The sequence below is a fragment of the Phacochoerus africanus genome, chromosome 10, assembly GCF_016906955.1.
Source record: "Phacochoerus africanus isolate WHEZ1 chromosome 10, ROS_Pafr_v1, whole genome shotgun sequence".
Taxonomy (NCBI): Eukaryota; Metazoa; Chordata; class Mammalia; order Artiodactyla; family Suidae; genus Phacochoerus; species Phacochoerus africanus.
Genome location: NC_062553.1, coordinates 81,816,077 through 81,843,508, shown reverse-complemented (window position 1 = coordinate 81,843,508; position 27,432 = coordinate 81,816,077). Strand labels below are relative to the sequence as shown.

The window sequence follows — 27,432 nt, the reverse complement described above, 5'->3', positions numbered from 1 at the left end:
TTATCATTTTTGTCTTTTTAGGGCTGCACCCACAGCATATGGAGGTTCCCAGGCTAGAGGTTCAATCAGAGATGTAGCCACTGGCCTACACCACAGCCACAGTAACATGGGATCTGAGCCACATCTGTGACCTACACCACAGCTCATGGCAACACTGGATCCTTAACCCACTGAGCAAGGCTGGGGGTCGAACCCGCATCCTCCTGGATACTAGTGGGGTTTGTTAACTGCTGAGCCATGACAGGAACTCCTCCAAGAATTTTCTTTCACCAAAAACTCTCTCTACATATCCAATATACAGATGAGTCTCAGATCCCAAAATAATGAAATAGAACTGTACTTACAGTTAAAAACAAAATTTCCTCAGTAGTTAATTGGAACATAATGCTTAAAACTGCCATTTTCTAAGCTGGTCTTTATACTTGTGTACTATGTTAACAGGCGATAAATTCATGAAGAATTTTTATTCTTAATTCTCAATTATTATTTTCTGCATGGTAAATTGGAAAGCATAGAAACGTTTATCCTGTGCAGCCTAATCATAGTGTGAGTTATATTTGCAGCTCCTGGAAAACAAAATTCCCCTGCCCTTAACCTCCGGCTAGCTAGGGAAATCCAGAGGTGGTTTTGCTTTATCTTTTGCTAAAAGGCCCATGACCAAAAGCAGTCCAGTAACCTATGAGATGGCCTGATGTAAAAGGTTCTATTCCGTGAATGAGTAGAGTGATTGGTTGGTTTAGTCATGTTCTCTTAGGAAATCCAGACCCACTGAGCAGCTGGTAACGGCAGAAGTGAGAGGATGCTCAAATACCACCAAGAGCTTGATGGAGTCATGTCAACAGAGTGGAGGCTGCTGCTGAGGGAGTCATAGGGAAACCTAGCCCTTCTTCTTCCCATTGCTCCTCTAGCTCCCAGGAGTCTTTCAGTCTGTGAAGCCTAACCGTCTGCGCTTCCAGGGTATACACAGCCTGTGAGCTCCCTTGTGGCCACAACAATCTTTACAATCAATCCTTTATCTGAGGTAATCTGAATCTCTTTCTTGAACCCAAAGGGGGAAAAAAAAAAAAACCCGAGAAGTCCTGAGAAATAAAAGGGTTCTCTAGAGCTAAATAACCTCAAGCCTTTTCCCTTTCCATGTTTATCAGAGAAAGACAGTGCAGGTGGGTTCTTCCCAGGGCATGGGCTGGTAGACGCAGGTTATGTAAAATGATTAGAGATTTCACGGTCAGAAAAGATTTGAGAAAAAAAAAAGTTTACATTTTTTTAAACGAAGACAGTCTTCAATTCCCCTTGGTTATGTTGCTAGGAGGATGAAAAGTGAGTGTGATGAATGATTCCATGGCCCCTGCAATAACATTACCAGAAATTTCAGTTCTCTGTTACGTATGGAGACTGAAGACGGTGGAGGCAAATGGAATCGAATGAAGTGCCAGTCAAATCTAATTTGACCAAACATCTCTGGTTACTTTGCCCGTGCAAAAATGGCAACATTTATGTCCTGCTGGAATTTGCAAGACTCTGGGACTCTCCCTCCAGCCACAGAGACCTTCCACTGTCAGGAAGGAACTCTGTTCTCTCCACCTTCACAGGTCTCTGTCTGTGGTGCTCTTTCTTTTTCTTAAAATTTAAAAAAATTTTTATTTTGGGGGCCGCACCCATGGCATACGGAGGTTCCCAGGTTAGGGGTCGAATCTGAGGTGTATTTACTGGCCTATACCACAGCCACAGCAACACGGGATCCGAGCCACATCTGTGACCTATACCACAGCTCACGGCAACTCCAGATCCTTAACCCACTGAGCAAGGCCGGGGATCAAACCTGCGTCCTCATGGATACTAGTCATATTTGTTAACTGCTGAGCCACGATGGGAACTCCTGCACTGCTCTTTCTTGTTTTACACCTGGCTCTTCCAGTGAGTGTTCACACACACACACACACACACACACAAACACACACAACTTCTTTGTGCTGTTCCAGTGCTTGCCAAAGCATCGTTTGTATCTACTTTTTAATATTTATCTCTCTCCAGTTAGATTCAGAGATCAGGAACTGTATCTGTTTTGCTCTCCATTGTACCCTTCCTCCTGGTCTTATGTTGACATCGAACACTGTTGAATGAGCTTGGCAGAGCCCTTGGAGAGTGTTGGCAGTAAAGTACCGGCAGAAACATTACTGTGGACATAATGAGTATTGTATTATACAATATAATAGTATATACAACTATTTACTTGGCTTAAAGAACAATAAGCTCATAAATTATTATATAATCTTAATATCCATGTTAGAACTTATTATATATTAATTGTATAGCTTTTTGCATTATCTCTCCATAAAGGAAAAAAATACGGTACTTTTTATACTTTGTAACTATGGTAAACGGAAAGTATATGGAAATTTTCATTTAATAGCTAGTCCTGGAGAGTTCAAGTTTCGGCAAACAAGGCTGATTCCTAAAGGAGGACGTGACTGACGTTTTTAAATGGCATAAGGGCCCCCTACTGAAGTATGTGCCTGTTTCATTCAGGTACATTCCCAGATCAATAGGTTCCCCCACTGCGAGCCTGTGGGGCAGTATGCTCGCTGAGGACAGGCAGTTCAGAAGCTAAAGTTATGTTAGATTTGTCATGGCTCTTTGAGGAATAATTCTTCCTGTCTGTGGAAAAAATAGAATATATTTTCTCTCTCTCTTTCTTTTAATCCAGACTGATGAAACACAGCTATAGTATCTACCTTCACAAGCAACAAGACAGCGAAGAGTCACCAGCTCGGTGACACACCACGCTCCTCCCCTTCCCCTGAAGTGGCCACCAACCAACTTCCTTCCGTTTGACCGTTTTGCACAAAATGTTTTCTGGTGCCACAGGAAAGGATCGCAGGGGGTTCTACATTAGTGAGTGACCACCTAGAAGGTTTTAATAAACACTGGTCCTGCAAAAATTTCTCTATTTCTGCATGAACCAATTACCCCTAGGAGATTTGTCTTTGCCCTGACAGTAAAGCCATCATCTATTCATAATCCCTCTTACTAGATTTCTTCCTCATTTAAAGCAGGATTCAATAAAATTTCATTTTGGTTCCCCCTTCTCAGAAATCCATAAAAGCCTTGAAAAACATTTTGAGCATATTGTCTCTGTCCAATTTGATATCCTTTCCACCACAGGCCATTACTCTGGTAAACTCCGTAAACCCTAATTTTGATCCACGATGTAATGCTTTCATAGCAGGCTGCGTGAACATGTTTCTTTAAAGTAAAACATGGTAGGAAGGTCTTCCTCTGAATGCTTGCACACAGAGGAAGCTTCATCTATTATCCTTTCACTGTGATAGAAGAGCCAAGAAAACAATTTATGAGTCATTTCCATTCTGACAGATGTGACAATGACTGGAAATGCAATGCCTGCCAAGAGCTTTTATCAAGTAGGTTATAACAACAAGTAATAAGTGTAAATAATAAATGGCTGGAATCTTAGGGGAAACGATGGCAATATGAAATGATTTTTGGTACTTCGGATGGGGCTCTGAAACTCTTGGAATCCCGCCTTTCCCAGTAGAGTTTTGGCCTGACAATAAACAACAGTTTAGTACTTTATCTAATCCTAGCCAGGAGGTGAGTTCAACAGCAAGCTTTTGCAGATGTTCACATCCAATAATCTATCCATAATTGATGAAACAGGGAGGTCAGATGTAATGGCTGCTACTATTCCAGCAACAAATAAATGGTTATTGACAAAACAAGCCAGTGTGGCGCACAGCGCTGAGAAGTGACAGGCGGGCAACGGCGCTGAGTGGAGGCAGGGACAACACGGATTCCTCAGTGAGCTGTGTGGCAGGAGGGCCACACTGACACACAAGAAGATGGAAGTGCTTTGGAAAGGAAAGAGAGGTTGCTGAAGCATCAAAAAAAAAAAAAAAAGATAATCGAGGTGGAGAAGAAAAGGATGGATGAGCCCTGGGCAAGGCTGGGGACCCAGGTAAGGACAAATGGGTGCAGTTAGAAATGTCTCTGAAGGCCTGCGCTGTGATGCAGATGTCCGGCTGCTTTTATCAACACTGTGTCTTTGCTCACATTGCTGGCTGTCACACTGTGCCGCCCAGGTGACTCTACCGCTAAAGTGGATGCGTGGGACGCTGTGGTGCCCAAGCCCTCCCACTGGGGGACAGTCATCAATTTTCCATTTAACACTGCAGATACTGGGAGCTTTCCTATATATTAAAAAAAAAATCTAGGAAAAAATCTTGTATGCAGTTTTAACCATATTTTCAGATAAGTCAAAGATGCATAATTGTGCAGGTGGACAATTTCTTAAGACTGAGACTAATCCTGAAATATACGCTGTTTAAAATCAAATTTACTGCAAAGGGACGTGAGTGGAAGGCAAAGTTTTCTTTAATAGCAGTACAAAAAAATGGCACTCTATTCACCTCAACCTAGGCAAAGAGTATAACAAATGCATTAATCGAGAATATTTTTATTGACTGAATAAAATTCAAGATATTTAAACATAAATAAACAGCTGAAATCCTACACTGCTATTCCAGAGCTAAAAAATAATGTTTTTACACAGTTTACTATGTAATATTATAAAATGAAGAATGGTCAAATGAAATTGTAGTTATTATTGCTATAGGTAGTCATTAAGAGGCTTGGGACAGAGATATTTTAAATATTAATATTCCTAAAATCACTTAAATCAATTTAACACTCTTTAGTGGTTTATTTAGAAGTGTGATTTATTTTATACTCTGCAACTAATGCCTTTGATCAGCTCTGAAGTAACATATGAACTGAAAATAATATGGTAAAACAAATGGCTGCTAACATTCTTAGACTAAGCTTTGGGCTTTATGGGCTGACCAAGAAAATTACCATTATATTTGGCATTTTCAAATTATTTATCAATATTTAGAAAGAGAGAATTATAGAGCCCTAAAGATCATCTCTGCAACAGCATGCTAATAGTTACTTTGCTTCCTGAGCCCTGTCATCTGCCCTCCTGGGATCCCTCAGTTAGTGACTTTGACCTACCGTAGTCCCCAGGACCACTCCTCCTTACTCTGACAGAGCAGAAACTTGCTATCACTTAGTGTGCTGCAGATCATATTCTGATCTCAACCTCTGTTCAAAGTGACCAGACTCTTGCCATGTGCCTTGAGATCAAGCCTGCATGCAACATGTGTCCCAGCCCTTAGGGCTGCATCCCTGTCTTATTCTTTCTTAAGTCTCCGTCCTGGTTCTGGGCTGGGTCCCTAGTCTGGAGACCCATCTTACCACCATCAACATGCTCCTGTCAGAAGTCCCACTCCTGAACCCCAGTCCCTGCAACGTGGTGCTTGTCACTTGCCGATGGCGGTCACTACCATTAATTGAGCAAAAACAGTATGTGTGGAGTGTTTTATATTCCTGTACATCTAATCTTCACAAAACCCTTTGGGATAAACACTAATATTCCCATTGTACAGTTGAGAACCACAAAGTACAGAGAGGCTCTAGGACACACAGTCCTACAGCCAGAGGAGGAGGAAGGACTTGAACTGGGCTTGCTGGACGTGGAATCCTGCTTCTTTTCTTCTTAGGCAGTGATATGCCTGCTGCCGGGTAGCCCTGAGTGTGACTGTGCAGACCTAGACTTCGCTCACGGCATACTGCTTCCTGGCACCATTCCCAGAGGTTACTCTCCCCTCATCTATAGGGGGACCCACCTCCCCCTGCCAACGTTCTCGACATTAACCTCATGCTTGCCAGGTTACAGCTTTGCCTATTACCAGCTGCTATTTTTCATCACATGGCCTAGTGATAATGACTGTTAATACCGAGTATTTCTTATGTCATTCTTCTTCCTGCATGACCTCTTTTTCACCCAGACAAAAACACCTCGCTTTACAATTGTCCACAAGGCTTTCCACGATCCCACCTCTTATCTCTCTGATTTCACTCCCACTACTCTGCCCGCCTTGTTGCTTCTTCTCAGCCTTGCTGGCCCCAACTCTGGGGTACACTGCTGCCTCAGGGCTTTGACCCTAACCATCACCCCTGCCTGGAATGTACTTCCCTCACGGCCTGGCTAATTCTCATCTGTTTCCGGTCTTCCTACAAATGTCAACTTCTCAACAAGGCCTTCTCTGATCATCTATTTAAAGTTCCACCCACCTACTGCATGCTTTGGCATGCCCCAATCATTCCTTTGTATTTTTTTCTAAATTCCTCTATTGCTTATTATTGTCTCACAAACTATCAATTGTTTGTCATAGCTCGGTTGTTCACTCTGTTTCTGCTTCGTTGTCTGGCTTTCTCCAATGGGATGGAAGCTCCATGAGGACAAAGAGCTTTGTTTTGCTACTGATGCATTTCAAGCGTCTAGGGCAGGGTTTGGTGTAGGTGCTCTAAAACTATTTGCTGGATGAATGAGTTATAGATTTGCTCTTAAGACTACATATATTAACTAATTTAATCTTCCCAACACCCATAGGCATTATAATTATTATAATTACTATATATTTAAAGGTGAAGGAACTGAGGTACACAGAGGTGGCACCACTGGGCCAAGGTCATACAAGTGGTAGGTAATCAAAGAAGGATTTGGACCCTGCGCCATCTGATTTCAGAGACAGCACTCTTATACGGCCTCTCTCCCACCTTGATGCTACAATGCTGCCTGACAGCGCCACCATGCAGAGGGGGCTCCAAGTCTAGCTGCTTTCAGTACCACCTGTCCTATTGTCAACCAAGATCATAGCAATGGCTCCCTGCAACAATGCCATTAAGGCAACTGAACAGGGTTTAATGACTTGTCCATGACCAAAGAACTTATTGACAACACTACAACTAGACCTCAGGATGTATGACTCCCAGTTTGGTGGTCTTTCTGGTACTTTCTGGTACAAGATCTTCAAAACTGATCTTGAAGATCATAATGATTGCCTGGACAGTCCCTTTCCATTCCCTTCTAACCTATTACAAGGAACAATTAAAAAGTAATTTTTGCTTTGCAAAATTGTGACAAATATTAATAATAAGTATTTACATAATATTTTTAAAGGAAAATGTTTATTCCGGTAATATCTGTGGTATTATAAACATATAAAATGAACATCATAAACAGTCACTCTGCTGTAAGCTAATATAAGCTCATAGGGAAAATGAATATGTTTAATTAAATTTAGGAAAATGTATAGTTAAATCACCTGCAGTACAATAATAAGGACCAATAAACCATTATCTTTTTACTATTCCATTGGAGTTTTCATCGACATGCCATATTAATAAATATCATCTTCATTTTACAGAACGGGATGCTGGGAGATATGTCTATGATCTGGTAAGTCAGTGGTGGGAGCAGGAATAACATAATCTTCGCACTAACCCAGCAAGTCATACTTTTACTATTCCATGATATTCACTAGCATTTACTGAGGAAGGGCCAAATGCCAGGCATAGTTCTAAGTATTTTCTACATATTAACCCATTTAACCTTCACAACCACCCTATGGACCGATTAGTACCTAACTGATACTCATATAACCCTTAGGCCGCAGGTGAGAAATAGAGACACAAGAGAGATTTAAGGAACTCACTAAAGGTCACAAGATTAGAAGTGGCAGGATCAGGATCTGGAATCAGGTGATGTGCCTCTAGGGGCCATGCTCTTACCCACAGCATCATACTGCCATAATGGTTAAGACCGTAACAGAGAGAAATGAATCCACAGCAAGGACTTTATCTCCCTCCCCCTATTTTCCTGTACCCCCAAATTATAAACATTCTGCCCTACCAGATTTTTTAGCTGAAAATCTAACAGATGATACTTTTTATGCTCTTTCACCTGCATTTACTGAGTAGCTGGTAGAGAACAAATTTGTATCAGTTGGAAGAAGAGACCAATGGTTGTGGGAATAATGTGTTGAACCCACCACGTATGAAAATGAAATCTACTACTTTTTCTTTTTACAGATGTATCAACTCTACTGCTGCTACATACTTCACTGACAGCCAAACACCCAGAGAAAACAAGGCAATTCAGCTAAGCATAAGTCATAACTAATAAAGAAAATATCTCTGCCAGTGGAGGGCAAGAGGGAGACGGGAGATGGAAATGAGAGGTGGGAATTCCTGACAACTGTTTCTCTGAAGAAGCTACAAACCAATGGGTTATTCCTAGCCTGATGCCCCTTGACACTGCCACTTCCCATGTCCTCTTGGCCTTTCCAATTCTGTGCTGAGTCTGAACTGGCCCAGAAGCAGAGAGGTGGCTTTTCTTTTTAAGGCACCAAGTGTTATTCAATGATAATTTCTGCTAGACAAGAATACCAAAATGTTATGTATGCCAATCAATAGTTCACTAAGCAGAACAGATGAGAATGTTACTAAAAATATACACGAGGGAGAGATTTGTGATGAGACTCAACAAAGGAGTTTTTTGTTTGTTTGCTTGCTTTTTAGGGCCACACTTGTAGCATATGGAAGTTCTCAGGCTAAGGGTCGAATTGGATCTGCAGCTGCCATCCTACACCATAGCCACAGCAAAGCTGAATCTGAGCCACGTCTGCAACCTACACCAAAGCTCATAGCAACACCGGATCCTTAACCCACTGAGTGAGGTCAGGGATCGAACCTGCGTCCTCATGGATACTAGTCGGGTTTGTTACTGCTGAGCGATCATGGGAACTCCAACAAATGAGTTTAAAATCATCTTACTGACAACTCCCCCAGGTGCAACAGTATCAGCAGTAGGAGTGTAGCTGACTCCTCAGTCAGTTCTGGCTCTGCCTTTGCTAACTTTGTGACCATGGGAAGGTCACTTAATCTAAGTCTCAGCCTTCTTCATCTGTGAAATGGCAGTAAAGAGAAAATACTAGTCATAGCTGCCTCTTGGGGTTCCTGTGAGTATTACATGAGATGAAACTTGTAAATAACAAGGTTGGGTACAGCTCCAGACAAACAACACTGCTCTTCTACCAGTTAGGGTTCATTTGATTTCACGGAACGAAAACCATCGCCCTCTGATTTAAGCCAAAGGGAAAACTAGGGACTCAAATGCTGATAAAAAATTGTTCTCCATTTTTTCTCTCTCTCTCTTTTTTTTTCTCTGTGTGTTAGCTTTATTCTCTCAGCCCATCATCCTCCTTGGCTCTAGAAGCTCCCAGGTTCAACCCTGGCTCTTACTAAAAATGAAACAACTAGGAGTTCCCGTTGTGGCTCAGAGGTAATGAACCCAACTAAGGACCCATGAGAAGCGGGTTCGATTTCTGGCCTCACTCAGTGGGTTAAGTATCCAGCATTGCCAAGAGCGTAGGCTGCAGACGAGGCTTGGAGCTGGTGTTGCTGTGACTGTGGTGTAGGCCGGCAGCTATAGCCTCAATTCGACCCCTAGCCTGGGAACTTCCTTATGCTATGGGCGGGGCCCTAAAAAGCAAAATCAAACAAACGAACAAACAAACAAAACCCAAAACAGCCAAAAGTATGAAGTAAGCAATTTGATTGGCTTAGCTGGTTTTGGGACCCTCTCCTAGAGATGTGCTCAGTGGAGGTGGAGGTGGAGGTATCTGTAGCCCCAGTGTTAGAGACAGGACCACAACCAGCAGTAAAGTGATGGTTCCCAATGTTTTGGAAAGACAACGGCAATAGATGTCCTCCAAACTGCCATTAAAGTTTCCTCTGCATAGCTGGCTATCTTCCTGTGGCTTTATCCCAGTTAACAGTACCATTGTGCCTGGGATTTCCCGAACAAAAAACCCCTCCAGATTCATTTTGGTCTTCATTCTGTCTGCATACTTTCATGCACCCAGCCAGAGAAACTGTAAAATTGAGAAATGTTTCTATTACGAGCTACGGCACCGTCACCCAAATCAAGGGCTTCTCTTTCCCCACCAGAAATACTCCAGGACAACCCTTGGATTGGTGTTCCCTCCTTTGCTCTTTTTTTTCAATTTGTCCTACACACAACTGCCAAGCTATCTTCCAAAACAAGCTGCTGCCTTACTTAGGCTCCTAAAGATGTCATCCTACCACCCTCTTTCCAGCCTCATCCCAAACAGCCCCACTCCCCACCCCCACCTACTCATACCCCAGCACCACTGGAATGCATTTTCTGCCCTTCCAGGCCTGTACTTGTGCTGCTTCCTCTCCCCTGAGGCGACAGTTATCATTTACTTTGAAAGGTTCAATTCAAATGTCACTGCCTCCATCTCCAAATAAGGCAAAGCTTCCCTTTTGCTTCACTAGTTCATGGTTCCTGTTATAACTATGGCACAAGTATGGGTAGGCATCTATTTCCTCTGTGGATAATACAGTCTTGAGGCATAATAAGACTACCTGAGGAAGAGGGGATGGCTCAGACCTGTTATTCAACAATGTGCACCAAACTGAAGTTTAAAACAAATAATAGCCCAACATCACTATATATAAAATAGATAAACAACAAGGACCTACTGTACAGCACAGGGAACTATATTCAATATCTTGCAATAAAATTAAAATAGAAAAGAATCTAAAAAAACAAAAGAATGCACAGGAGTTCCCTGGTGGCTCAGTTGGTTAAGGATCTGGCACTGTCACTGCTGTCACTCAGGTCGCTGCTGTGGTGGGGAATTCGATCTCTGGCTCAGAAATTGCCACACACCATGGAGAAAAAAATAGCAAAAATAAATTTAAAAGAATATATATGTATAACTGAATCACTTTGTTGTACACCTGGAACTAACACAACATTATAAATCAACTATACTTCAATAAAATGAATGAATGAATAAATAAAAATATTCCATCATCAAATAGTAATTACTATTCATTTCATATGGACTTTAGCCAGATTTACTCAGAATACCAAGAGGCTTAGAGATGTGTTTCTCTCCCTATTTTACTACTTTTGCTTTATAATTTATATGATTATCTTTTCTCTTTATCAGGTCATCTTTAAATGTCCCTTATTACTTGTGAAGCATTTAATAGCTTTCTTTAATGTTTTGGGTTGAGATGAACTGCAGAAATGACTAACTGCTATGATCAATCCTGTGCTGAAGATTTTTACTATGAACAGTCTGTGTAAAAGCTACCAGTAACATTAATTAAGGTCTTTAAATTTTAATGGAATGGAAAGAAAAAAATAGTTTACTTTTTCTTATTACAAAATCAATATATGTTAATTGTAGAAATTTTGGGGAATACAGATCCATCACTCCCCCCAGAATAGAAAATTAAAGTCATCCATTATCCCAGCTTCTACGGAAAACAATTTGGTGTTTCTGGTATTTTCATATATATGTGTATGTATGTGTGTAGACATATATAAGCATAGTCATAATGTACATTGTTTCGTATCCTGATATTTTGCTACATTGATAATGTTTTTATTGTTATAAAATATTTACTTTTTGTATGATAGGATACTCAGAAATGTTTAATCAATTTGCTATTGAACATTTACCTTTGTTCCTAGATTCTTCCCCATTATAGATAACACTTGTAACATTGTATAGAAAAGTTACAGCTAAATGTTTGAGTATATTAATAATTATACAAATAATATTCTAGCTTAATATTTCTACACATTAATAATTATTTCCTTTAGATAAACTCTGAAATGACTATTTCCCGAGTCCAAAAATACACGAAATTGTGAGTGTTCTTAGCACCGAACAAAGCAACCATTTATTGAATGCTAAGGGCCAAGCACATTGTTATTTTGTCTCATTTAATCCTCACGGCAACTTTATCATCCCCATTTTATGGGAAAGAAAAGGAAGATTAGAAGTCAAGTGATTTTCACAGGTGTAGTCGATCGTGTCAGTGCTCTCCTGTAATCTCTGCAGCCAAAGGCTGCTGAGCCAGCACCTGGAACTTTCCGTCTGATGGCTGGGCCCATGGTAAACTCAAACTGCCAGAGAATTAGTGTCCCTGGAAGCAGCTCTCAGTCAATAAAGGATGGGAACTGGTGGATAAATACATCAGCTCAGCTCCCTTGTTCCTCCATTGGGATAACTCATTTGTTCTTTCAGAGTGTTCCAGCAGGACTGAGCTCCATTTGCTACAGTCACAACACACCTTCTGTGGCCTCCCTCTTTTGCCTGATGCTCCTGATGGGGGACTCTTTCCCAAATAAAGAACCTGCACTCAGATCCACATCTTGAAGTCTGCCATCGGGGAACCCCAATCAAAACATCAAGATGGTTCATCTTAGAGCAAAAATGTCCACCAAAGTTTGCAATGTTTTGTAAGCTTTGCAAAAAATATCTGAAAATGCATATTTGAGCAAGAACCATGAGACACATTCAGGCTACAATCAAAAGCATTTTGTGATTGCTATCTTATTTATTTATTATGATACTCTAGCACATGGAATCGAGCTAGCTATTCTCCTTTGATCAGGCCACACTATTATCGGTCTGTGCACACCTGTTGAATGTCTCTAATAATGTTTTTTTTTTCTCCACTGTCCCCCCTCCCCCTTATTCCCTTTCCCCTCAGAGGCCCTCGCTCACATGTCACTGCAGTTTCTCTGTGGAGTGGGGCCAGCACCACAGGGACAGCACTCACTGACTCTTGCCCACCCATCATTCTCTGAATAGGCTCCACTTCTAACCACAGTTCCTGCCCTTTCACATCCTTGCCAGGTTTTGATAATAGCTGACTTTCTAATTTTTTTGCCTCTACGTCATGCTTTTATGTAAGAGAATGTTTAACATGCTTCCTTGAAATGCTCATAAGACGAAAGCTGTTTATACGCATCTGTGTAATCTACTCTTGATTATTCAGAACTGAACATCATTATCTTCCTTCTCTTTCTCTATCCCTGACCATCAGCATTATTATTTGGAAAGAGGAAAAAAAAAAGAGGGTCAGTAGAAGACATTCATGGAAAAAAAAAAAGATTTCATCTTAAACAAGCCTATTTTATTAGTTATTAACTAAATTTTATAGGTTTATAAAGGGAGAAAGTTGAAATTACTGGGTAAAATAGTTTTCTAAGTATATGAAATGAATATTAGGAGTACAGTTTAATGCTATTTTAAAAAATTCTAGTATATATATGTTTTGTTAGTGAGCACTGATTATACTGATAATCTCTAAGGTCAACATAGCTGTGAGGTGAAGATCAAGTGACTGTCTACACTATAAATACCTTTGAGAATACTTTGGATAAGTTTGAAGATGTTGAATGGCATTTTTCTTTTTGTCTTTTTTTTTGCCATTTCTTGGGCCGCTCCTGTGGCATATGGAGGTTCCCAGGCTAGCGGTCGAATCAGAGCTGTAGCTGCCGGCCTACACCAGAGCCACAGCAACGCAGGATCCGAGCCGCGTCTGCAACCTACACCACAGCTCACGGCAACGCTGGATCCTTAACCTACTGAGCAAGGGCAGGGACCAAACCCGCAACCTCATGGTTCCTAGTTGGATTCGTTAACCACTGAGCCACGATGGGAACTCCGAATGACATTTTTCTTTTTAAAGTTCCTCTTTCCTGCTGTAGAGGAAAAAAATAATATATACTTTGGCTTGATCTGAAATGATGAAGTATGACTGGCGCATGATTGCTATTCAACCTATTCAACCCATCTCATCCTATAACCATCTCCATGTTCTTACAGGTGTGACACCTCTTCTTTGGGGGCCCGGGATCAATGTGTGCTAACAGCTGTGCCGTTGCCTCTAGGTCTGTCACACAATTAGTCTTGTGATGAACTATGCAAGTTGCTTTATTGCTCCAGAGAACATTTTCATATGCTAGGCCCTGAACTTTAAGAAGTCTACATATATTATGTTCCATATGTCACTATGGGGGCTAGGTGATTAGAGTCTTCATTTTCAGAATCTTGAAGTTCATTCTTTTCAGAATGAACAAAATGAAAATAATTATCCTCCCCTTCATTTTCTCCCAAACATCAGAAATTTTCTCACTATTAAAAATGGGAATGGCTAGAAACAAAAATGTCAGCAGTTTTGTAAAGAGCTACTCTAGTAGCACTTTTAAAAATAATAATAATAATAATAATAATCAGAAAGTTTTGGTTAAAGTGACACTCTGGATCTCAGGGGAATTTAAAATCAGCTTTCACATTTCAAAAATAATCAATCAATTTTATTACTAGAAAATCAGTATTTATAACCATTTAGGTCATGAACTCTCTTCTCTGACATAAAACATCTCTTCATTTTCATGAAAGTCTACCACTTATAAATTTTGCCATACAGATTACTGTTCTAAAAAATACAGATTTTCATTTTTTCTTGGGTTTTCTAATTTTTCTATAAAGCTTTTGTCACTTAAATGACAAATACCATAATTTATGTGATAAATACCATCAAGTATTCGTCATTTAAAAAGAAGAAAAACACACTTGCTATTTTCCTAAACTATGATATCATAAAAAAAAAGAACCATTAGGAAAACTAAAAAAAAAAAGTTTTAAAGAAAGTTATGCTCCTCATTAATGAGGAAGTTTTAAAAATATTCAATTTACTAAGATTCTAGTCTGCAGTCTTTGCTACAGAAATTTATATGAAATTGGTACTACAAGGAAATCTGTTCTAATGCTTTAGGAAGGTCATGACTTTAAATGCAAAAATAACAGTAGCAAAATTATTAGTAAAACACTTTATGTTTTCGTAATATCCAAATTATTAAAACACATTTTTTAGGAACTACTTAAAATAGTATTTTCCAAATAAGGTTAACTGTTCAAAAGATGATTAAGATCAGTTATGGAATACATACTTATAACCATGCCTTAAGTTATGGCTTAATAATTGGGGCAATAAAACTCTATGATTTGGAAATAAGTCCATTTTTAAAAATTAGGAAATATGACTTTTTTCTTATATCAGTGTTTTTTCTAGCCCTATCACCTTTCTTGTGCTCGTCAGAAAGTGGACATTTTGAATGTTTTTCTACTTAGCAAAACACATGGCAAGAAAAAAGTAAGTGCTACTTGGATCCTGGATGGGGGAGGGATGTGGAGGGGTGCGACGCTGGATGGAAGAAGTCTGCCCCGCCACAGCTGGGGAAATGGGATATGGAACAGCTGCTCTTTTAGATTCCTGAGAAGACTGCCTGAGGTGGGTGGCGGGACAAAAGGAGAAAGCGGATGAAAACTCTGATGTAAAGCAGGAAGATGACTGCTGAGACCCCTGAGCTTACACCTGAACCGTCTCAAGCTGCCTGGTGAGCCCTCTTAGGCATGCTTCAGAAGCTGGTGATGAGCTATGCAGGACCAGGAGGCACACCGGCTGCACACAGGACTGCCTGCATGTTTTGTATCTTGATAACCAGCGGCCCTCCCTCTGGGAGAAGGAGGCCCTGCTTTCCTCTGTGCCAGCATCTGAGCTCCCCTCAGACATGGAGGTCATTAAATAGGAACAGAAGGGTCAATTTTAGGTGATGATTTCTAATTGCAAGTGAAAACGACTTCTACTTAATGGGTAGTGAAGAGCTCTGATTTTTTTTTTCTGGCTGTGCCCAGGGCATGCAGAAGTTCCCAGGCCAGGGATCAAACCGGTGCCACAGCAGTGACCCAAACCACAGACAGCAGTGACAATGCCAGATCCTTAACCCACTGAGCCACCAGGGAACTTCTAAGAGTTCTGATCTTTCAAAAAAGAAATGACTCGAATTCTTTTTTTTTTTTTTGGAAAAATACCTTTTTTTTTTCAATCAAGAAAAAGTTATTAATAAATTAGTAATAAAAAGTTTTCCATAAAATGTTGGCTTATTATATTTCCATTATAAAAATATGTGCCAACACAAAGATACCTCTAAGCACTATGTAATTTTCACATGATCCATTTAGTGAGTTACAGTTAAGAAAAAAGTCCAAAGCAGGCACTTTGAAATACTTAACAAAGGTTACCTACAAAAGTATCATTGCTGTCATTCAATGAAAATTATATTATAGCCTATAGTAATAACAATATTTTACATCTGAAAATTGTTTATAATCTCAAGTGTAAACATACTTTTTTCATTTGATTTGCACAAAGATAATAGTGCAAAGAAGCTGCCATTGTCATCCTTATTTTATAAATACAAAACTGAGCCTCCAAGAAGTTAAGTGACTAAGCTAAGGTCAGTAGCTAGTATGTGGGGGACAGGACTAAGATCCATGTCTTCTAACTTCAACTCTCACATGCTCGGTTTGTCCCATAGTTACCTTCCATATAAAGGCTGTTGTTCAAAACCTACTGTCAGTTCAAATATGTAACCACTTATCACTTAGACTTGGAATCTAAAAAAATGATACAAATGAACTTATTTACAAAACAGAAATAGGCTCACAGACATAGGAAACAAACTAATGATTACCAAAGGGGAAAGGAGAAGGGGAGGGACAAATTAAGAGGATCAGATTAATACATACACACTACTGGAGTTCCCTGGTGGCCTAGTGGTTAAGGATCCAGTGTTGTCACTGCTGTGGCAAAGGTTTGATTCCAGGCCCAGAAGTGGCAAAACAAAACCCCACAAAAGAACAAATATATTCACACTACTATATATAAAATAGATAATCAACAAGGACCTACTGTGTAGCACAGGGAACTATACTCAATATTTTTTAATAACCTATAGGGAAAAAGAATCTGTGTGTGTGTGTGTGTGTGTGTGTGTGTGTATCTGAATCACTGTGCTGTATACCTGAAACTAACACAACATTGTAAATCAACTATACTTCAATTAAAAAAAGAGAGATATTGCTATGTACATTTGAACTCTATTACACAAAGACAATATTTATCATGTAACATAATTTCTAAATAAAATCCTATTTCCAATAGCTTTTTAAAGACTTTCATCTACACATTTAACATTTTATCCTATGCTAACTGTTGGTTTGGGAATACTCAGGCCTAGAGCAAAATCCAGACATCATGATTTTTGTAGATGTATGACCATCTAGCACTTTGTAAAATAATTATTTTATGCATATTCATGGTAATATAATAGTTACAGTCTTCTATATGTTGGACCTTATGCCACACACTTTAAACTCATTTTCTTAATTCACACAGAGCTGTGCTGAGGGATCAGTATTAAGCCCATTTTATAGGTGAAGAAACTAATGCTCAGAAAGGCTATGTTGCCTGCGTAATGTCATATGGTGTGGCGACAGCAGAAGTGGGATTCCATTCTCCATCAGCCGATTTTCAAGCCCTCCATCTTAACAATTTCACCTTGCATCTCTCTTCAAAGACTTGTTAAACATACTCTCCAAGTAATCAAGAGCTCCTCATCTGAGAAATGCTAGTATTTACTACCTGTACTCCATGCAGACTTCCAAGAATCACAGATCTCTTAACAGATTTAAGCATCTGTATCCACCCTAGCGACTCCAACTGAATATTATGATACCCTACCAAACTGGCTCCAATTTTTTCTCAGTTATGTACAAAGAGCTGAAAGAAGATGGGAAAGCAGGAAAGGCAGATCAAAGAAACAACTGCTCCTGCAGACAAACCAATTTAGATTATATACATTATGAGGTCTGGTCCATCAGATTTATCGTATATCCTATACTGCAACTGTGCAGAACTTTGCAGTTGAAGTCTTTGAAAGAATGCACTGAAAACCTAAATGAAGAGAGAGCCTCAGAGAGACTTTCTTCATCTCGTCTTTCCTTGGCATCTTTCCATTCTTTCCATTTCTCACCCCTCCCTTTTTTTTTTTTTTGTTTTACATTTCTTTTCTCTGATAATGTAGTTTTCAAGAATGCGTCACATGAAGAGGAAGAGAAGCACAGGCGATTTGTGCAGGAGTATTGGCTTCCTTTCCTTTCCCAGCTGCCAGCTCTGGCTGAGCCTCCTCTTCCTTCCTCCCCCAAACCAGCCCCACCCGCTACTGCAGATGAGAGTTAGAATTTGGGGAGGAGAGTAGGAATATGAAAAGTAGAAATGAGCCTGCTGACAATAGCCTGGATTTCTTGACCTGAGAGAGAAATGCAGGCAGAAGGAGAGAGGGAAGAGAGAGGGGTGATTAACCACATGTGAGTGCAACACATTGGGGGACTTTTGGGCCCAGGAGTACCCGAAGATACAGGCTTTGGGATATCTAGAGAAAGACAAACAGAAAAAAATTTTAAATGGAAGGAGAGAGGAGTCTAAAAAATAATGCTGCTGTGAGTTAAGAATTCTATCTCTTGTTCTTGGAGGGCAAGAGAAATTGAAATTACTTTTTTTTTTTTTTCTTAGCTTGCTGGATATTTTCCTTTTAATATGGTATCCCATGGAGATAGCTGTGAGGAACTCACATTTATTTGCGTTGCATCATGGTCTTAGTGGTAGATAAAAATCTTTGCTCATAAAAGTGACCAAAAGGAAAACTTGTTTTATGTAGGTTACCATGGAATCTGCCAAGGCGTGTGCATGTCAGCTAGGTTATCATTTAGATGAAGAGCCAACTGTCATCAAGGATGGAGTGACTTTTAACAAATAGAGAAAGGAACTAAATAGGAACAATTGTAGGAATTCCAAGCTTTCTGCACCCTAAACATTACAAATCAAATGAATCATGCTTTGTTAGGAATGTCTTCTGATATATAATAGGCTTGTCTTTGTGTCTATTGAGTTAAAAGGATAAAATCTAATTACAATTACTCAGCAAAACCCTAAGAATATGTCATTTTATGAATATGATCCATAGCCTCCTTTGTGATACTTTTCACAATCCACCAGTTGCTAGGATATTAGTGTAACTATGTTTCTCATACATTGTTTATTTGTATTTGTCTATGGGATGCTGTTGATGTGGCTAGAGATTTGGATTGTGTATACAAGCTAACACCAATGTTAGAAGCATTCTAAGTTATTATAAAGATGTCACATGTCTGCAAATATAGAAATAGCTATTGTCTTATATATGGAATAATTAAATACTTGCACAAGAATTATGTATTATAAAAGAAAATGAAACATCAATATGATGTATACTTTTTGATCAGCCATCTTATTGCTAAATAATGGGAGGCAAATAATTCACTATTGAATATACTAAAGACTGAGTAAAGATGATGTACCTAAAATTAGGAAGTGGAAATGGCATAGAGGGAAGAAAATTCATGTATAAAAGCAATGTGCTAAGACAGGATCATCCTTTATCTTAAAATAACTTCATGGTTGCAATATTTGATTGTGGGAGCTGGGCCAACTTTGCGTAAGACCTTGAATGGGATTTTTGGTAAAACATTTTTTCTCATTGAAGTCTTAGGACTTAATAAGATGGACTTTCTAAAATTCAGAATTTAGTCTCTTTGGAATACTTACGGGAAACTGATGATAGCCAAAGGGAATTACTGCTTCTTTCCCCAGCACTTGATATACGTGGGTAACTTTTCTCCTCTTAAAATGTCAGGGTCTCTGTGACCTGCTGTGCAGGTTTATTACAGGAACTACTGCTTCTCTTCACCAAATGCCCTTTCCTCATTCATAGGTATTTTAGCCCTAAATAAATCCACTGTTCGTTTTTAGTTTCGCTCTATTTGTTACTTAGTAAAGACTGCTTTGTCAGCAAGGAATGATGACCAAACCTTATTCACATATGTATCAACATATTTTTCTATTACATGCATTAATCATTTAGTAATAAATTGAAGCCTTTAACTCAAGACACATTTAGCAAGATTTCAGAGTCCCTTCTGCTTCGATCATCAGAACCATTAATTAGGAATATTTGCGACAGGTTTCTCTAAGCCAAGTTTCTCTGAAAAAAAAATACATAAAAATCTTTAAACAGATGAACAACATTATTGGAAGGGAGAAGAAATTTGTAAGAGGTAGCGCTAGAATCTAAGGACAAGACCCTGAAATTTTGAAAATATTCTAAATCAGAAACTTAAGCTACAAGCGAGAGAATAAAAAGTTGATGAAACTGATGAAAAGAATTAAAGATTGATGGACTATGAAAAGGCAAAGGCTACATTTAACCGTACACTTTCTCTCACTGGCTCCCACATGTTGGAGTGGATGGGGCATTCTTACTGCTTTCCACAGCCACCCTGTGACAGAAACACCAATGGTGCTTTAAAACAAATGAAGATGGTGTTGGTAATGGTGCACAAGGTAGGAAAGTAGGATAAAAACGAATTCAAAAGATTTTTTTTTTTTTTTTTTGGCTACTTCATAGCAGATCGAGTTCCCAGGCCAGGGATCAGATCCAAGCTGCAGTTGTGACCTACGTTGCAGCTGTGGCAATGCTGGATCCTTTAACCCACTGTGCTGGGCTAGAGATCACACCCACATCCTGGTTCTGCACAGTGTTATGCCACAGCGGGAACTCTGAAAAATTCTTTTTTTTTTTAAATGTGTTAAATTTTTACTTTGTGATTAGATACCTAGGAAGTTATCAACCAATCAGGAAATTAATCCTATTTATTAATTGATCCTGTAATTTTTTTATGATATATTCACTAAATGAGGTGTGGGTTTCTAATAAACATCTTGTAAACTAGAAGTCATGCTATCAGATGAGGAGGGGCTGCAGATGTAAAGACACGCTGGAGTTTGCAAATAGAGATTAGATCACTAGGTAACATGATCACCTGCACCAGATCCAGAGACAAAAAAGTGAAAGGGGATTCAAATAGAAGTCTGAAGAATGTCTTTTTGACTCCAAAAGGAAACAGGGAAAAGTGGCTAAAGTAAATACTAGAGAGAATGAAAAGACGTGGCCTTCAGTCTGAAATCAAAGCAAGATGTCAGGTTTTTGTGGGAACTTATTTCAGGGCAACAGCAAAAACACTGTAACCCTTCAAAATCAGCCCGAGCTGGAAGACCTCCCGAATCAGGCACAACTGCTGTGTCCATTCTCCATCCCAGCCACACCCGGCCCCAACTTCTCACTCCTTGGTACCTCTTTCCTGCCTCCTATTTGACAGCTATGAATCTGATACCTTCTAGACTTTGCTCCTGGCAACTTGTATCCAAACTTGATGACAGATCCTTCTTTGGCTCAGCAGCTCTGCCTGAGGGTCTGGCTCAAATCCTATGCTTAGTCTTAAGGCAAGTCCTCAGTTCTGGGTGAGCTATGTTCCAAAAAGGCAACAATATTCTGCCTCAAACAAGATCTGGGCTCTGAAAACAGCCCTTGGTGCTTCCCAACCGCAAAGGCTACTCTTGACAGTAACAGTGAGCTGAAGCCTGGAACATGGCCCGCATGCTCTCCCAAGAGTTAAATGGAGAGTTAAAAGATGAGAATGAACTAACCTTGACTCTCACTGAGATGCCTACCTGGGGGATGGGGGGTTGACGTCTTCCTGGGAATATCTGCAAAGAGCTCTCTCACTCCAGCCCCACACCTGGGATAGGAGGCAGAAGGACTGCGCTCATTTCTGTCTTGTGGACGTGCTGGTTTTCCTGGGCTTACATGACATCATCTACTCCTGCTTTTCCTCTTTCCTTTTGGATACACTGCTCAATCTCCTCTGTGCCTCCTTCTCCCAGCTTGGCCTTAGAACTTTCTCATTCATCACTATCAGTTGTCTCTAGGAAATCTCCTCCACTCAGCAGCTTTGATATGCTGAAAACTTGTAAATTTATATAGTCTCAAATGAATAGCGTGTCTTCAATCTAGATTTCCTCTTGAGCTCAGACCTACATATACCACTATCTACAGATCTTCTTTAGGTATCTCAAAAACTCCTCAGACTCAACATAGTCAAAAGTGAACTCTTCATTTTCCCCCAAGCCCGGGTGTCCTGTGGCATCCTGACCTCGGCAAATGACACCAGCAGCCATGCAGCTCAACGGCCAGGACCCTGCAGGCCTACATGGACACCTGTATCCCTCACCTCTCACATTTAATCTAATATCAAGTCCTCCAGAACTTTTGAATTTATTTCTCTCCATAGTCACTACTAATACTAAAGCCCAGAGACTTAGTAGATTAGTATAAAAATAATAAAAGCTATACAACTATAAAATATGGGCAGGCGCTCTTTTATTTTTTTATTTCTTTTAATTTTATGGCTGCACCTGGAGCATATGGAAGTTCCTAGGCCAGGAACTGAATCTGAGTCACAGCTGTACCTATGCTGCATCTGCGGCAACGCCAGATCCTTTAACTCACTGCTAGGCTGGATATTGAGCACAATCCATGGCAACTAGACTGCTGCAGTTGGATTCTTAATCCACTGTGTCTTGGCGGGAACTCCACTCTTTTAAAACTTTACATAACAACTTTATATGGATTATCTTATCTTTTTTTTTTTTTTTTTTTAGGGCTGCACTCACGGCACATGGAGGTTCCCAGGCTAGGGGGTCTAAGCGGAGCTACAGCTGCCAGCATACACCACAGCCACAGCAACCCCAGATCCAAGCCGCATCTGCAACCTACACTGCAGTTCACAGCAACACTGGATCCTTAACCCACTGAGCGAGGCCAGGGATTGAACCCGCAACCTCATGGTTCCTAGTCGGATTCATTTCTGCTGCGCCACGACGGGAGCTCCTAAATTATCTCTTCTATTCACCTTATGCATTCGTTTCCTAGGACTAAAGTAACCAGGTAAACTAAATGGCTTACAAATAAAGGAACTGGTTCCCTCATAGTTTTGAAGGCAAACAATCTGAAATCAAAGGGTTTGGCAGGACTGTGCTCTCTCAGGGAAGGATTCTTCCTGCCTCTTCAAGCTTCTGGTGGTTCCAGGCATCCTTTGATTTGTGGCACCGCAACTCCAATCCCTACTGCCATCTTCCCGTAGACTTGTCCTCTGTGTGTCTTCTTGTCTTCTGCCTGTTTTAAATCTCCTTCTGCCTTTTTCTTACAAGGACCCTTGTCACTGGATCCCACCCAGATCAGCCCACAGAATGATCACTTCATCTCAAGATTCTTAACTTAATTACATTTGCAAAGATCCTTTATCTATATAAGGTAAAATCCACAGGTTCCAGAGATTAGAAAGTGGACCTATCTTTTCAAGGCCACCAGAAATAAGTGTATTTATTAGTCCCAAGTATATTTATTAGTCCCACTGAATAGATGAGGCAATTAAGACTTAGGGAGTTTAAAGGACTTGTCCAAGGTCACACAGTTAATATGAACATGAGCTTCACATTTGGGTTTTTGGTTTTCTTACCCCCAGAAAAATATGCTTACCCCCAATGCTTTTCTGAAAGAAGTAACATTATTGAGAACTGTGTCACCCAGATGCCAAATACTGCTTCTTTAACCCATTCATTAGTAGACTGTCGTATACCACTAATGTTATCTTCCAAAAATATAGATCAGACTCAGTGCCTGACATGAGGTCTGTCACATACAAGGTGTGCAACAAACAATTGTGAGTAAATCAATGCGATCATGTCACCAGCCTAATAAATGTCATCAAACATTCCACATTGCTTAAAAATGAGTTTCACTCCCCTCCACAAAGCATTCAAGACCTCCAACTGTCCAGAAGATTAAAAAAATATCATCTTTGAATGAGTACAGCCTTTCTAAGAATGTCCAAAAGTCATACAAGAAGAAGTTGATAAATTGAGTCAGACACACAGGATGAAAACATTTTCAGGATGGAAAAATTTCATAAGGTCTAAAAACAGTGGCCTGGAAAAAATATTCACAACACATATTATACATGTTCCTAAAGCTATAAATAGCTCCTGAGAAGGCAGGCACCTCCATTTATTGCTGTATGACTCTAAACTTGTGATGCTTCTTTGAAAAGAAGATTAGAAATAAAAATAAATTTATTTTTAAGTTAACCTTCTCTCTGACCCAGCATTTCCACCTCTGGGAATTTATTCTGAGATCATCTCTCAATTTCTACAAAGCTATTCACTGCTACACCTTTTGTGATAAAAACTGATTGGAAACAACCTAAATGACAATAGGAGGTGGTTAAGTCCTTTATGGTACAACTATACCATGGGATACCATGAGTCCTTTCTAAGATGAGGCATGTGTAGATACACATTTGGATGGAAGAATTTAACTCAGAGTGCAGAACAGTGTGTATAAAATGTTACCATTCTGTAAACAACCAAATGAACATATATGTATATGAAGTTACATGCTGGGCATATATATGAATATTTCTGGAAGGATAAACCAGAAACTTGTTACTGTATTTGCCTTTGAGAAAAGAACTGTGAGGCTGAGTATAGGGGTGGAAGGAAGGTTTATTTTTCACTGTAAACTATTGTATTGTTTGAATTTATTTTGCCACATGCTTGCCATGTGCCCATGGGGGTTGAGGGGTGGAACCTATAAGGTAGTTTTCACCTAATTTCCCAATGTGATTACTTACTGTATCTTATCTTGCACATGACAATTCATTGCTTCACAAACACACTGACTACATTCATGCTGACTGTATGTGTGTATCTAATTTCCTTGACTCTCAGGCTCTCTGCCTGTAGAAATCCGGCTTCTCCAAAGTACTTCTGTGCAACCTTCCAGATTTTCAGTGTTAGAACCAATCACTCTTACCTTTGCCCTCAGAAAAGCCCTCTTCATCCTGCTTTGAGTTACAGTTGTTTACAAGCTGGTCACCCTCGTTAAATTAGCTCCTAAAAGGAAGTGTGCATTTTGTGGGCCTCCCTGTTCCTCAAAGGACCTGGTCACAGCCTTGCTGAATGCATGTCATAAACTAAAAAATATTAAGCAGAAGAGTCATCTAAGGAAAACTTAAGTTTCTTATGATGACCCATTTTTTTTAAATTGTTATTTCCCCAATACATTTTTTTTCCTACTGTGCAGCATGGTGACCCAGTTATACATACATGTATACATTCTTTTTTCTCACATTATTGTGCTCCATCATAAGGGACTAGACATAGTTCCCAGTGCTACACAGCAGGATCTCATTGCTAATCCATTCCAAAGGCATCTATTAACCCCAAGCATCTATTAACCCCAAGCTCCCCATCCATCCCACTCCCTCCCGCTTCCCCTTGGCAACCACAAGTCTATTCTCCAAGTCCACGATTTTCTTTTCTGTGGAAAGGTTCATTTGTGTCCTATATTATATTCCAGATATAAGTGATATCACATGGTATTTGTCTCTCTTTCTGACTCACTTCACTCAATATCAGTCTCTAGTTCTATCCATGTTGCTGCAAATGGCATTATTTTGTTCTTTTTTATGGCTGAGTATCATTCCATACATATTCCATTGTGTATATATACCACAGCTTCCTAATCCAGTCATCTGTTGATGGAAGTATCGGTTGTTTCCACGTCTTGGCTATTGTGAATAGTGCTGCAATGAACATGTGCATGCATGTGTCTTTTTTAATGAAAGTTTTGTCTGGCTATATGCCCAAGAGTGGGGTTGCTAGGTGATGACCCAATTTTAAGGATGATAGAGAAAAATACCTAGCTCAATTCTAGGAATGCTACTTAGCATGAGTGTGTAAGAGAGCAAATAAGGGTTCGTCAAAGCTGAAGAAAAGCCAATACTCTGTCACATAGGATTATTACATAAGACTTATGTGAAATGAAATAGGAAGTTACACTTGAAATATATTAGAGGCAAGAGAAAAATGAAAGAAAAATGAATTTAGTTATAACACAGAAAAGATAGAGCTTGATGCATTTTTGTTTTTTGCTTTTAGTCAAACACACCAAGCCTCATCATAAAATAGGCAAATGCTGATTTTCTTTTATCATGAGGCAGGCTGCTTCTCAGACAGGGACTAACAACGCCCTCCACCTTTGCAATCTTTTCCCTCCCTCCCACTACACGATGGAAAGGCCCATAGCAATGCAATCCAATCTTTTGCTTATTAACCACAGTCTTTTTAAAATTTTTCCCAAATCATAAGCTTACTATAATTTTTTTTTTTTTTGCTATTTATTTTTTGCTGTCATTTCAACCTCTTCCTTGGTGATGGGGAGTGTTGTCACATTACTCCATATATTTAACTTCATATATCCTAAAGCACTTCACAGTAGTTGACTATATACTACCTTCTATAAACAATAAAACCAATTTTTTTTTTGTCTTTTGTCTTTTTAGGGCCGTACCCATTACATATGGAGGTTTCCAGGCTAGGGATCTAATCGGAGCTGTTGCTGCTGGCCTATACCAGAGCCACAGCAATGCAAATCTGACCCGTGTCTGCAACCTACACCACAGCTCATAGCTTAACCCACTGAGTGAGGCCAGGGATCAAACCCACAACCTCATGGTTCCTAGTCGGATTCGTTTCCACTGCGCCAAGATGAGAACTCCCATAAACAATAAAACCAATTTTTTAATGCTCCTAGAATATTGCTCTTCTGCTTTAGTCTCTATAAATAGATGCACTGACATATACAATAAAATAAATATTATAAAATTTTAAGTAGTAGTGATTAAAAGTCTTCTTGAACTTACTGCTAATGCTGTTTCATACTCCCCAGCAGCCAAGTGTGCTAAGCCCAAGTAATAGGAAGCTTCTCCTTCCATTTTTTTGTCATTTCCTAAAAAAATGTAGAAAAAATTACTATGGTGTTAAAGAAATTGGTTTATTACAACAAATAGAATCTTTTCTTTTTTTCCATTTTTTTATTACTCAAATGAATTTATCACATCTGTAGTTGTATAAAGAATCTTTTCTTTTTAAGACAGTAGAAAGTTATTATAACAAAGTATACAGATTTATAACAACATCCCTGAAACTTATGTACTGATCAAAAGAGGTGATACAATTTACCTGGATCCCAGATGTTTAAGTGCATTAGCAATATAACTGTTTCCCTCAACTTACACAACCCACTATTAGCATTTTGGCACTCACACATAATTTTTTTTTTTTAGGGCTACATCAGTGGCATATGGAGGTTCCCAGGCTAGGGGTCGAATTGGAGCTGTAGCTGCTGTCCTACAGCAACACCAGATCCGAGCCACATCTGCGACCTGCACCACAGCTCACAGCAACACCGGATCCTTAACCCACTGAGCAAGGCCAGGGATCGAACCCACAACCTCATGGTTCCTAGTCAGATTCGTTTCCACTGCACCATGGTGGGAACTCCTCACACATAATTTTTATACCGGTCCACCATGTAAAAATATCCAGCATAGCTGCAGTTACATACATGAAATAACTGGTAGAAATTATCAAACTTACATGATGCACAAACACACATACACAAACAAACTGGCATTCAGTTGTCTTTAACAGAGCAGATGATCGGCAAATTAAGGAATTATTGTTTTGATTAGGTTCAATTGTAAGGCTATTGATTAAAACTTGAGTGAGCATGACTGCCAGAGCTTGGCTTCTTGGTAGAAAATTCCATGCATATTTTGAAATTCAAATACATTTTTCTTTGCTAATGTCTGGTGATGCTTTTCGCCATCTTTTCGCAAGGAATTTAGTCTTCCTAATTTCTGTGAAATGTGTTTTATTCCAGGAATGATCTAGTTTTTTTTTTCAAAAGCAAAATGTATAAATGTGTGACACGTGGTTCAAGAAGACATACATCATACCATCTAATATATTCACAATTATTTGCATCAGATG

General features: G+C 39.6%; 1 protein-coding gene across 1 annotated transcript in view; it reads right to left on the bottom strand.

Annotated features, from left to right (window-relative positions):
• Positions 1–27,432, bottom strand: part of TTC29 (tetratricopeptide repeat domain 29) — a 233,915-nt gene that overhangs the window by 118,475 nt on the left and 88,008 nt on the right. Inside the window, exon 8 of the mRNA XM_047799227.1 lies at positions 26,301–26,386. Coding sequence (XP_047655183.1) covers positions 26,301–26,386 — 86 coding nt within the window. The remainder of the gene's footprint in view (positions 1–26,300; positions 26,387–27,432) is intronic.